Source organism: Amphibalanus amphitrite, unplaced genomic scaffold (genome assembly GCF_019059575.1).
Source record: "Amphibalanus amphitrite isolate SeventyFive unplaced genomic scaffold, NRLGWU_Aamphi_draft 000089F_arrow, whole genome shotgun sequence".
Taxonomy (NCBI): domain Eukaryota; kingdom Metazoa; phylum Arthropoda; class Thecostraca; order Balanomorpha; family Balanidae; genus Amphibalanus; species Amphibalanus amphitrite.
In genome coordinates, this window is record NW_024881585.1 from 1108615 (window position 1) to 1122154 (window position 13540).

The following is a 13540-nucleotide window of genomic DNA, read 5'->3' on the forward strand; positions in this document are numbered from 1 at the left end:
TACAGATATGATACCGGGGGCACTAGAGGGTTAATCTAAGGAAAGACTACGCTCGCTTCGCTCGCTCCGTAATTATTCCTCAAAAGAAGTTTTTAAAAAATATTTTCTATGCGTTTTTGGGACTCAGTTGTTAGCTCAATTCATGTTATTTTGCGTGAGGATAGTCATCGTTTGGAACCCAGCAGTTTAAAGCGAGAAAAGGTGAACGTCTTACAAAAAGTCGCAGAAATTGCATGGAGCATTAAGCGACAAAAACATTTCTAACCCCACCGCCTTAGGCGATCACGTGCCGTCACCCACCTGGACAAAACACCAATACAGGCGAGGGTTAAGCCTCAACTCCCTTCATGCCCAGTACCCGTTTGGCCAGTGTTCCGGCTGCCAATACCTTTGTGCCAGGAGTATATTCCGCAGCTGTCGGTGCGCGTGCGCGCTCCGTGTGCGGCACCCAGCGTTCGGGCGGCCGAGCCCTTCTCCGCCTCCTGCGGATCGGGTGCACCGTTGGCGGCTGTTTTACCCATTGCGGCCGTGAGTTGGCACGGCTGTCGGTGGGCACACTGCTGTGGCGAGAGCGCGCGCTGACCTCCGCCCTGCGTCACCTGCACCGGGCCACTGGGCCAGCGGGCCCTCTGGCACCCGCCGCTGTCCGCTGTCCGGCCGTCGGGCGTAGCGCCTCCCCGAACGGCCAGCCGGGGAGGCCGAGACGACCCAGGGGTCGGCGTCGCGCAGCCAGATCCCTTCTCGCGCTGCTGCAGCTGCTGCATCCACTCAATCTTATAATAATATCTTCATAGTGCAATATGCTTATGCCGCGATTTGAATTTCAACATGATAAGTGTATATTAACCAGCAAGTTCCTGGGGGGGGGGGGGGGTCGTTAACGCCCCCACTTTTTTGCCGAGCCATAACATAAAAACGGCGCGCCGTAGGCGCGCCAAAATTTGAATACCTGTAGGGAATTGATCAATTTATTGTGACAAAGTTTAAAAAAATCGGTCGGAATTTTTTTAGATATCGAGGTTTTAGTGACGTCATGATTTCTGAGTTTTCGACCAAAAACGGCATATGTTCAAAAAATCATATAAAATCATAGAATAGATATACAGATATGCCGTAAACGCCATTAGACTGCAAATACCATGAACAATCAAATGACTATCTTCGATTATTGATTATCGTTCCGCATTTCCCAAAATCTTGAACTGAATCTTGGCAATTTCTCGTGACTATACTTCACGACCATGATACATGCATTTCTTAAATTGAACTTTTTTAACCAAACACGTACACATATGATAAAATGAATGTCACCATCGTGTTCTACGCCCAAAATCACCCATAAAACATGTGTCACAGGCTGCGAATATCAGTTTTGATTTTCGGGGATATGTGCCTACCCGGTTGACCTGACCTGGACCCTGACCTATGCTTGACTGACCCCTACATGGAACTGACACTCTTGTAGGCCTTATATGAAGGATTGTGCACCGTTTTGACAGAGTTTATGACGAGAGGCGCCCATTGCGAAGTCCTGAAGTCCATGCTACTGGAAGCCCGATTTCAGGTGTTTGAACTGACCTTGACCTGACCTGTGACCTCTAAATTCAACTTTAAAGCACTCATCTGAAGCGTCTCGTCGCGCCCTTTCATTTGCCGCCTCATGCGTTTCGCTGCGCCTATTGGTTCTCGAGTTATCGGCTGGAGGCGTTTAACGCCCCCCCCCCCCCTAGCAAACGGTGGGTGGCGAAATACCCCAGCAACAGCCGGGTTAACAGGGCAGTCGGGGGAGGTTTGATCAATCGTTGTTATTTTTAGCACATGCCATTTTTGGCAACCATGTGCCAAAAATGACAACGCTATCAGCCATTTTTGGCAACGATGAAGCCGATTTCACTCCTCAGCGAGGAAATCACGAATTTGGAAATACAAGCACTGATTTTGGAAAAGAAGTGCTGCCACCTGGTGCAAGAAGAATTAACCAGCTTAAACCCTCGCCCGCACATGGGGTGGTGGTGGTTGACACCCCCCCCCCCCCCCCCAGGTAGTCTTTCTGCTCTGACCTCAACATTTTGAAGGCTGATTTTTCGTATAGCTGCTCCTCCATCCTTTCTTGAGGTCCACTGAAAATTTCAAGTTTCTGTGATTTTTGGTTTGGGATATATGACCTTGTTTTTCAGGTCATGTCATGACCCAACTGACCAGTTCTCAACATCTTGCGTTGGCTATGGGCCTTGTGAGCTTTTGACACGTTGCTTTCGGCGTTTTTTTTGCCAGTCTTACCTCCCACCTATCATGGAACATGACATGTTGTTCGACGATGTACAGATGTCAAGGTCAGGGTCAAGGTCAACCTAGGTCATCTAAAATAATTGCGTTTTAGGCAAGCTGAATTTACTTTTCGTGAAGTTTTTTGACTGCATTTTTGGTAAAAGCTTCTCAGATCATTATTTTATGTAATATGGATACATAAACAATCGGTGCACACATCAGTATACACTAATGGTGTCAATCGGTTACCGAAAAATTCGGTTACCGAAAAGATGTGCTGACCGATTCGGCAATCGGTCGGTCAGGCCCCCCCAAAATCGGACACTTTCGGTCACCCTATCAGTGAAAGAAACCATTTTCAAAAAAAGACAGCATTCCATGTTTGCCTAGTTAAAATGAAATTTATTGGGATGCTAATGATTAGAGCCCAAAGGCTACAAGTTCAGTAACCATCTCAACCAGAAGGCAGCAGCCACCCTTTATAGGTACAACCACAACTACAAGCAGGCTGATTTTGACTCAGTTGGCCCCACAAATACACACAATTTTGAAACTCAATTACAGTCTATAACTCAAAATATCACCTGTAATCAAAGAGGTATTGCCTACAAAAATCATTTAACAGTCATCAAAAAGCAAGGACAAAAAGAACTTGAATTACTGAAATGTGTTTCTGAAGACTGAACAGTTAGCACTTAGCCTATTGATCACATTTACATTGCACAGGTGTTCTACTTATTCCACATTCTCCTAAAATAGTGCAAGTACCAACCAACTGTTTGAAATCTAGATGACCACAACATAAAAACATAGGAATCTTGATAAAACTACAGATCCGGCCATGTCCGCTTTCTGGAATCTTCCACATCATCTCCAAACACAAGGTTATCAAGGAGTTCGAAACAGATGCGCCATAACAGTGACTTTAAACCAGCTGATTAAGTTGCGGAAAAAAAGTTTTTGGATTGTTACATGCTGCCTCGTGAACGATTTTATTGGTGTAAATGCTCCAACACGATATTGAATTCTAATGAAATCAACATTGTGAGTGTAATTCACTACAAGAAATATAATTTCCCTCCAATAATGCAACCAACCAAAAGGGCATATAAATAAATATTACGTCATCATCTTACATCCTTTCCTTAGGAAAGAGAGGATCTTAAAAGTCAATCCTTGGTTCTTCTATTGTTTTGCGCCACTTTGTATTAGTTTTGTCTGCATATTGTGTTTTCTTGAAAAGATAAGACAAAATGCCAGTTTAATGAATTTTCTTTTCATTTTTGGGACGAAATTCAGGCTCAGGGCTACCTAATACCTACCTTTTCAGCTGGATTTTCAGTGTCAAATTCTTTGTAGAGTATCTCAGACCAAGTATTTCTTTATTGTCATGACCTTTCCTCCTTTTCAAAAATATGCTGAGACAAAATAATATTGTTTTAGCGTTTTTCAAATATATCGGCTACAGGCCTTCATCAGTGAAATATCCAATAGGTGATGAAAACTGAAGGCCTGTGGCCGATATATTTGACAACGCTAAAACCACGGTGACTATAAATAGGGTGGGACTAAATGCTTACTTCGAAATCTAAGCTACGTTGCGGCATTGGCGGTTATGTGCGGCGTGTATGCCGCATGATTAGTAAGCGGCTCTCTCTCCAAACAGTCTTTCGATTGTCTGGAAATCGTATGCTAAATCCCGTACCTGTATGCGACTGGTGCATATAAAGGCCGATAAAAGAATTTGAATAGGCTCTGGCATGCGATTTCCTGGCTACCCAAAAAAGTCTGTTTCAGTCTTGCTATCAAAACATGACCTCGCCCGCACAGGGGGGGGGGGGTTGATGCAACCCCCCTAAGGTTTTTCGCGAATAACTCGCTTAAAAAGCGGCTGATCGCGACGAAACTTTCAGTACCCTCGCATTGATCAATTTAACACCCATCCTGAAAATTTCATGACCCTGACCCAAATGACCTTTGACCTGTGACCTACTTTTCGAGACCATGTTTGGCCGGAACCGCGATTCAGCGTATGTCGGCTCGCATTAGCAGCGCGTTTGCAGTCTTTTCGTGGTTTCAAGCGTTCAAACATGTGATATGATGTTGCCCCTATGCATTAGGGTGGGTGTCAAGGTCACCTGAAGGTCAGGTCAGGTCATTGACCTTTGGTGACCTCGGTTCACTTTTTCGAGTTTGACATGTTTCTAGGTCAGTTTTTTTCGAGCTGAATTCGAATTAAGCAACCACATGAACGTTTACAAAGTAGTTTTGGTGCCTTCGTAACATGTTACGAGGCTGTCAGAGGCGGTTGACACTTACTACAAATACCTGGCAGGACCTCTACTGGTTGACCTGACCTGACCTAACCCGACCTGGCCTAAATGAATGAAGACATCATCTGTGATCAAAACTAGCATGATATTCGTGATCAGCACCCCGAAAAACCCCATAGCAGCCACACTACGACGTTCTAACAGGTCCCAATTTTCCCGCCTTTTGGGTCATTGACCTGACCTGGAAGGTCAACCGATGACCTAGGACCTTAAAATTGGGTATCATCGGCTTTCTCTCGTCACGGGCAACACGCTCGCTTTTTCCGCGAAGCTCTAGCTTGATCAGGAGCGAAACGGCAAGGGGTTATACCTTATACGTTCGCGGCTGAGTATTAATTTGGTTCAAAACAATGATGTAGATAAGTTAGTTATTTAAATCTAAATATCCTATGACGAGAGCGATGGACATTTTTGGTATGCAGTGTTATCCATTGAAAACAGGTCAAAGCTATTGAGTTTTTAATTTAGTGGTCGCCGCTTACTAATCATGCGGCATACACGCCGCACATAACCGCCAATGCCGCAACGCAGCTTAGATTTCGAAGTAAGCATTTAGTCTCACCCCTATAAATACGGTGATCTCATCTGGATTTGGTCACGTGATCATTTTCGAGCGCAGCGCACGTGCAGTTGTGGCGAGGGCACTTCCAGAAATTCTGGATCCATGCGATTTTGGAGCCAATACAAAGTCTATGGGAAAATGGTTCATTTTTATTTGTTTTTCTTATCACACCTAAACTTTCAAGTTCTTCTCAAAGATACACCCTGATTCATGTGTAGAATTGATTTGTCTTCAATATGGTATCAATTTTAGATTTTTATCGGATAATTTCAAAAATTACTTACCATTTCAACTACAAAAAGAGGTGATTGCGGCTAAGCATTGTGACAGCCATATCATGTCATTGGGAAATTACGCTTTCTTGTGCATCTTCATTTTAACTGCTCTCGAAGTTAGTACCTACTGGATGATTCATGCGTAGAATTTGTTGAACTTTTGTCTTGTGTCATTGTTAATGCCTTTATGAAATAATTATTCATGTCATTTCGCCCCGGCCGACATGGACGCCGTTGTGAGCCGGTTTTGGCGTCGGGGAGAGAGAGAGAGAGAGAGAGAGAGAGAGAGAGAGAGAGAGAGAGAGAGAGAGAGAGAGAGAGAGAGAGAGAGAGAGAGAGACGGAGACGGAGACGGAGACGGAGACGGAGACGGAGACGGAGACGGAGACGGAGACGGAGACGGAGACGGAGACGGAGACGGAGACGGAGACGGAGACGGAGACGGAGACGGAGACGGAGACGGAGACGGAGACGGAGACGGAGACGGAGACGGAGACGGAGACGGAGACGGAGACGGAGACGGAGACGGAGACGGAGACGGAGATGGAGACGGAGACGGAGAGAGAGAGAGAGAGAGAGAGAGAGAGAGAGAGAGAGAGAGAGAGAGAGAGAGAGAGAGAGAGAGAGAGAGAGAGAGAGAGAGAGAGAGAGAGAGAGAGAGAGAGAGAGAGAGAGATAAAGACCAGGGGCCATCGGTGAGGCGGCGTGCCCGCGCGGGAACTCCACGACAGGTACTGGGAGCGGGCTCGCCTTTTCCTCGTAGTGACCCATCAAGGCTGGGCGGCGGCGGTACTAGTTTCGCAAGAGACAGAGACATGGAGCGACTCGGGACTCGTCTCAGTCCGGCCGCCACCCAGCCGCCCGCCGCGCCTGGCCGGGCTGCTGCTTCGCCGGCCGGATGGCGCGGGCGGCCCTCCCGGCTCCCGCCCGTCTGGGATGCGCTCCCCATCCGCAGGGCGTCGGCGGCGCCCAAGAGGCACAAGAATAACGGCGTTGCTGCGGGCGGCTTGTGGGGTGACGGTGCCGCGCTCCTTCCCGGCTCCTCGCCGTCCGTCCCCCCTCCCCGGTGCCGTTTTCTTCCAGGGGAGGTGCCCCGGCCGCCGTGCCGGGGCGTAGCGCAGTCCGTGCTTTAAGCACAACAAAATATCCACCCAGGCTAGATTAAGGTAATGACAAACTAGGATTAAGAGGGGCTACAGACTTCAAACTTTATGCAGACTTAACATTAAGATATTATATATGCAACTAAATGACACACATGGTGTTTGTTCTAACCTTCTCAACAGAAAGTGAACATGTCAGGACAGCATCCCTTGGTGACCATTATACTCAAGGGGTGTTTTAGGCACTGATTCCCCAGGGGTGAAGTGATAGGAGCACAAACATGAGTCACTAGTTAGCTCTGTGTCTTTCCTCCTGCAGGAAAAATATATATGTGATGCCCAATGTGACTGGTAACTGCATATTATAAAGCTGGAAATATTGTACAAAGTTATGACAACACAAGCAAACAATGCATGTTACTGCTCTTGTTATTCCTATATGAGACCTCAAAAGGCACAAAAATATGCGTGGTAAAAAAGAAAGCAACAATACATTTCAAATGTAGCTTGTCATTAAAATGATCATGGATTTCACTACATCAAAAGTGAATGAAATTAAGTGATAATCAAAGACTCTGGAAAACAAGATCAGCATAACCATAGATATGTAGACTACATAATACATATGTCTTGTTTCCAAAGCTAAAGTATGATCCTCAAAGTTGTAAAAGTTGGTTGGCTTTTACAATAACTTTGAATAAAAAACAACATATGGTAAACACAATTCAAAGAAATCCCAAGATCTATCCAACCTTTGACATGCCCTGTTTGGAATGCTGTTAAACATGCTATGGTCTTCACAGAATAGGAAAAATCAACTCAAAATATTACCTTCTTTTATTACAAATAAAATCTTCCCATGAAATTCACTATTGTGATGTGACTGCAGAGCTCATTCAGTCAATCAGAGACTGTGCAGAGACTTAATCATTTAAACAATCAGAGAATCAATGTGCAGAGACTAACACTTTAAAATCTAGTGACTTTTCACAAACATCTTTTATGCTACAAGCTTATGATTACTCAACACTTTTTTCATTATTGGAATATGGTGGTGTTCATTTTAAGTGAAAACATTCATCCAGCACTAAGCAGATTATTTCTAAGCTCCACAAGTCCCAATTTCTGCTTTATTTCGCTTGGAGTCACTTCATAGTTTGAATTCAAGGTGCCTTGTGGGTTTACCCCAGTTATGTAGGTAAATTCACAAGGATTTATTGACTTTACCTCAGTTATGTAGCTGCTCCCTTAATTTAAGTTTCTCGTGAAATTTCATTGAGGTGTTGCAAGATGGGCTGTAGCCAAATTCTCTTTCCTGTTTAGCTGATGCTCATAATACCTCAACATTTTTTCATTCCAATTTTTGTAGCTGTTAACAATTGATGAAGACCCATCTACCTAGACAACAATGACGTTACAGAGGAAACCCCTGGCTGTGTTTCACCGGCGCGCTGCCAGCCGCTGCCAGCGCATTCCGTCAAGGCCGTATAAGTTAGGTAAGATCGTCCGGGCTCGCTAATGTTACAAATCTGCAACACTACGGTGACGTCACCGGGGCATACGCTCCCCGGCTCGATCCGGACCCTGATGCGGCGGCTGCAATCGCTGCCAATCGAAAAATTACTTCTGCAATAGCGCTTTTAAATGACTTTGAAAAGGGGAAAATATGATAACAAAATAATTATGAGAATTCCTTGTCCTAACTTGGAATGTATGACCCCGCCACCTAGTGGACAACGCCGTAATTAGGGTTGAGTTGGCGATCGCCAGGTGGCTCGTCAGAAAGCTGTCAGCCGCAGGCAGGAAGGGCCTGCACCTGCAGGCGCTTAATATTATGTTAACGCCAGGTTATGCTCAGGAAAATGCGACACGCTTCGGAACGATCATTTATCTCGAAAAAGAGGCGGCGCCCTGTGGTGTTATTCCCACATGAATCGGGACCCGTAGGCCGTGTAGTCACCGGCAGCTCCCAAGGCCGCTAAGCGCTACGGACTGGAGCGATACGTAGGTAGGTACTTCGAAAATCGCTAGACAAAGGACTCAGGGGCGCAGCCAGGGAGGGGGGCACACTGGGCTTTAGCCCCTCCCAAATCTAGCAGGCGCCTTCCACAATCATTCTGTGCGCCGATGGCGCCTATCAGTGTCCACTATCCAGCACTCTAGTCGCCCTCGACGGTAAGCCATTGCGGCACATCATGCGGCACTGGCGCCCAGGTTTACAATTTTCATAACTACTACATAGATATGTAGTAGTCTAGGCAATTTTATATCTCTTTGTGGGTGAAGATGCACCCACAATCCTGAAGTGCCGGATATCCACTCCCAATCTCCTGACCATCTAGCGCCCTCGGCTCACCTTTAGCGCCCTTCTGTCTGTTCGGCGCTCTTCTGCTCTGTCGGCGCCCTTCTCGGCCTTCAGCGCTCTCCTGGCCTGTCGGCGCCCTCTTCACATTCGGAGCCCTCCGGGCAGACCAGTTGGCGCCCTCATGGGCATTATCACACAGCATCCTCCTTATCTGTCTCGTCCTCCACAAGTCCACACATGTCAGCGCCCTCCTGACCTGGCAGCGCCCTCCTTATCGTATTATAGCGCCCTCCTCACCGTACAGTGTCCTCCTGACCTGTCGCCATCCTCACTGTATAGCGACCTCCTAACCATACAAATTACAAAGCCCTCCAGACAGACGCCCTCTACGTTCAGCGCTCTCCTGACAAGTCGGTGCCCTTTTCACCGTAGAGGGCCCTCCTGATTTGTCGGCGCCCTCATGACCGTGCATCGCCTTCCTCACCTGTCCGCGGCCTCCTCTTTATAGAGTATCCTCCTGGCCTGTCAGCGCCCTCTTCACTCGTATAATGCCCTTCTCATCGTATGGCATCCTCCTCACCACACGGCGCCCTCCTGACCTGTCGGCGCTCTCCCCACCATACAGCGCCCTGCTGACTTGTCGGCAACCTCTTCACGGACAGCGTCCTCCAGATCTGTCGCAGCCCTCATCACCGTGCAGTGCTCTCCTGACCTGTTAGCGCCCTCCTCGCCTGTCGGCGACATCTTCGCGTTCAGCGCCCTCCTGACCAGCCGGCGCCCTTTGCAACGCATAGCGCCCTCATCACCATGCATCGCCCTCCTGACCAGTCGTTCATCGTACAGCGCCCTCCTGACCTGTCGGCGCCCTCCTCACAACACATCGCCCTTCTGACCGGTTAGCGTTCTCCTCACCATGCAGACAATGCAACAGTGTACAATTAGGAAATCGTTAAGGAACCTATGTTTAACCCTCGCCGGCACAGGCCATTTTGTCATTCGACGGCACAAGGGGGGGGGGGGTTGGAACGACCCCCCTCGCATTTGGCCCCTGATGGAGCTAGAGCTTCGCGGAAAAAACGAGCGTGTTGCCCGTCACGAGAGGAAGCCAATGATATTTAAGTTTAAGGTCCTAGGTCATCGGTTGACCTTCCAGGTCAGGTCAATGACCCAAAAATCGGGAATATCGGGCCCTGTTAGAAAGTCGTAAAGTGTGGCTGCTAAGGGTTTTCCGGGGTGCTGATCACGAATATCGTGTTAGTTTTGATCACAGATGATGTCGTTAAGCCTTCAGACCAGGTCGGGTCAGGTCAGAGGTCAACCGGTAGGGGTCGTGACGGGTATATTCGTAGTACCTGTCATCCGTCTCTGACAGCTTCGTAGCATGTTACGAAGGCACCAAAACTACTTCGTAAATGTTCAAATGGTTGCTAAATTCGAATTCAGCTCCAAAAACTAGCCTAGAAACATGTAAAACTCGAAAAAGTGAACCGAGGTCACCAAAGGTCAATGACCTGACCTGACCTTCAGGTGACCTTGAAACCCACCCTAATGCATGGGAGCAACATCAAATCACATGTTTGGACGATTGAAACCACGAAAAGCTTGCAAACGCGCGGCTAATGCGAGCCAACATACGCCGAATCGTGATTCCGGCCAAACATGGTCTCGGAAAAGAGGTCACAGGTCAAAGGTCATTTGAGTCAGGGTCATGAAATTTTCAGGGTAGGTGTAAAATTGATCAATGCGAGGATACTGAAAGTTTCGTCGTGATCGGCCGCATTTTACGCGAGTCATTCGCGAAAAACCTTAGGGGGGTTCCCCCTGTGCCGGCGAGGGTTAAAGTGATTTTAGGCGCGAAGTAGTAATGAAGCATTTTCCGGGAAAATAAAAGCATGACAACGTTTCTAGCGTTTCCGGAACGTTTCCGGAAAGGAACTTGTTTACAACCGTGACCCTCAAAATCATATGCAAGGCCAAACTTGCGGCGAAGGCCAGCTGAGAAGTGTACGCCCCCGTGACGTCACGGCTAATGTTAAAGAGTCGGGCGCCCGGCACATAGGAAAGCTCGGGATGACAGCCCCCTGCATTCCGTGAGCTAGCGTCAACCTCTGGTAGGGTCGGAGGTATAGGCTTGTTGATGTCTCTATGTAAGCCAAAAATGGCTGGCAGAGTGCCGCGAAACACCACCCTTATTTTTGCACAATAATGGTGTGATAGGTAACTGTTCCTGCAAGAACATATAAGGTGAAATGAAGTAAAATCAGGTCAAACATTAATATATACCCAAAAGAAGCAGTGTATGGAGTACCTATGTTCACATTACCAATAATATGATACACAACAGGCCATAGAAAAACCGGTGAATGTTGAATTGTAACCCAATTTCAATATCAACATGGCACTTGGCATTGACCAAGGCCCTATATACCAGGTAGGGTCGTCCGTCGATTCTACCTTTTCGTGACGTCAGCTCGTGACGTCATTTGGAGTCAAGTCTCGAAGCCCCGTTCAATCCCCATGTAAATGAGCGATTTTCGAAGCACTGTAGAATGAAGTCTGCACAAGATATATCAAACCTAAGTATCTTATCTGAAAGAGCAGACAATTTTCTGCAAGTTATCTATTACGTGTTTTTCGCTAAATCTTTTGCTTTTTTCACAAAAGCGTAAAATGTCCCCCCATGTCTCCGCAGCCTCCCTGCCGCCGGCCGCCGCGCGGTCGCGGTAGTGTAGTGGTTAGCGTGCCCGCGCAGTATTCCAAAGGTCCCGAGTTCGAATCTATGCGGTGCGGAACTTTAATTGCAATTCCAAGCTGAATATACGCACATCCATAATAAATTATTATTCGTATAGCTAAACTGTCACCAAGCTATCCATATAAATTGACTTCACCCAAAATATCGGCAAGATTCTATTAAAATATAAATTCAAATATGGCGGCTTCGACTGCCGCGTGCGTTAGGCTCCGCCCATAGCTCCACCCACATGCGTGACGTCATTCGTGTTAGTGGACACACGCGGAGATAGGGGACGACATGGGCCTGGCATTGACAGTAAAACACACCGTTTTTTATGTTAAATCAACAGAAAAAACTCCTGAACATAAACAAAATGATCAGAATATATAATAAGGATAATAGTATAAATAAAAATCGACGAATCGGCCTATCATCGCCCTTACACATTCACCCAAGGCCCTATATACCAGGTAGGTTCATTAGGGAATTTTTTACGTTCCCCCTACCGGCCCCGGATGACGTCACTGGGGTGCTCCCGCCGCGGCCGGCCTATGTATAGAGCATTACTACGAACTTTCCGGTGGCATTTTTTCGTGTTATAACGCCCTAAAAGCTATCGCGAGCACTTTTCGCACTAGAAATTGAAAATATGTCGCATTTTAAAGTGAGTAATAGTGATATAAGGTCATGTCCAGGAAAAGCGGGCCGAAACCAGCGAGGCTTGTATGGGTCCCAGGGCGCAGGGTTATGGAGTTGGGACCGGACTTTGATCGGAGTCGAACTGGAGCCGGAATCGGAGTCGGAGTCGTTTTTGGAAGCCGGAGCCGGAGTCAGAGTCGAAGTCACCAAAAATTCATCGGTTCCGCAGACTGCGGAGCTGCAGGGCTGCCAGGAGTCTGAGTCGGAATCGGTCAGAATAGACAGTTCTGCCCGGAGTAGGAGTCGCAGGGCTGCGGAGTCGATGGATTTTCGGTGACTCCGACTCCGACTTTCAAAAACCAGCTGCGACTCCGACTCCGACTCCGGGCAGAATTGTCGGCTCCGACCGACTCCGACTCCGCAGACCTAGCAGGGCTGCGGAGTCGACAGATTTTCGGTGACTCCGACTCCGACTCCGGCTCGGGTTTCTAAAATCGACTCCGACTCCGACTCCGGTCACAACTGTCGACTCCGACCGACTCCGACTCCGACTCCGACTCCGCAGCCCTGAGGAGTCGGAATTAGTTTTTGGAACTATAAGTCAGGAGTCAGTAGTCACCGAAATTACATCGGCTCCGCTGCCCTGCTAGGGCGCTCAGGACGGATGCACTTAAGTTGCATTGCTGAGAAAAATCGAATAAACATTTTCACTAAATATTATAAGTTTCGCTTACGGGTGGCCGTTACTCACAGCTGGTGGTACAATATCGAGACGCACAGCCGTTACCCAATGCCGAGTCGCACAGTGAGTCGCACAGCCGTTACACACAGCCGGAGGCACCATGTCGAGTCACACAGCACCAACAGATCTGGCCGTGCCACACCGAGTCGCACAGCCGTTACACACAGCCGGAGGCACCACGCCGAGTTGCACAGCACCAACAGATCTGGCCGTGCCACACCGAGTCGCACAGCCGTTATACACAGCCGGAGGCACCACGCCGAGTTGCACAGCACCAACAGATCTGGCCGTACCACACCGAGTCGCACAGCCGTTACACACAGCCGGAGGCACCAATTGCCGAGTCGCACAGCACCCACACAGAGCCGGCCGTACCACACCGAGTCGCACAGCCGGTACACACAGCCGGAGGCACCATGCCGAGTTGCACAGCACCAATAGAGCCGGCCGTACCACATCGAGTCGCAAAGCCGTTACACACAGCCGGAGGCACCATGCCGAGTCGCACAGCACCCACACAGAGCCGGCCGCACCACACCGAGTCACACAGCACCACGCCGACTCGTAGTCGCTACA

The 13540-nt window shown here is 48.1% G+C and overlaps 1 protein-coding gene across 1 annotated transcript in view; it reads right to left on the reverse strand.

The window, feature by feature from the left end:
- Nucleotides 1-636, reverse strand: part of LOC122380003 (sodium bicarbonate transporter-like protein 11) — a 266840-nt gene extending 266204 nt beyond the window's left edge. The window contains exon 1 of the mRNA XM_043362737.1: nt 389-636. Coding sequence (XP_043218672.1) covers nt 389-521 — 133 coding nt within the window. The 5' untranslated portion in view covers nt 522-636. The remainder of the gene's footprint in view (nt 1-388) is intronic.
- Between the last annotated feature and the right edge of the window lie 12904 nt (nt 637-13540).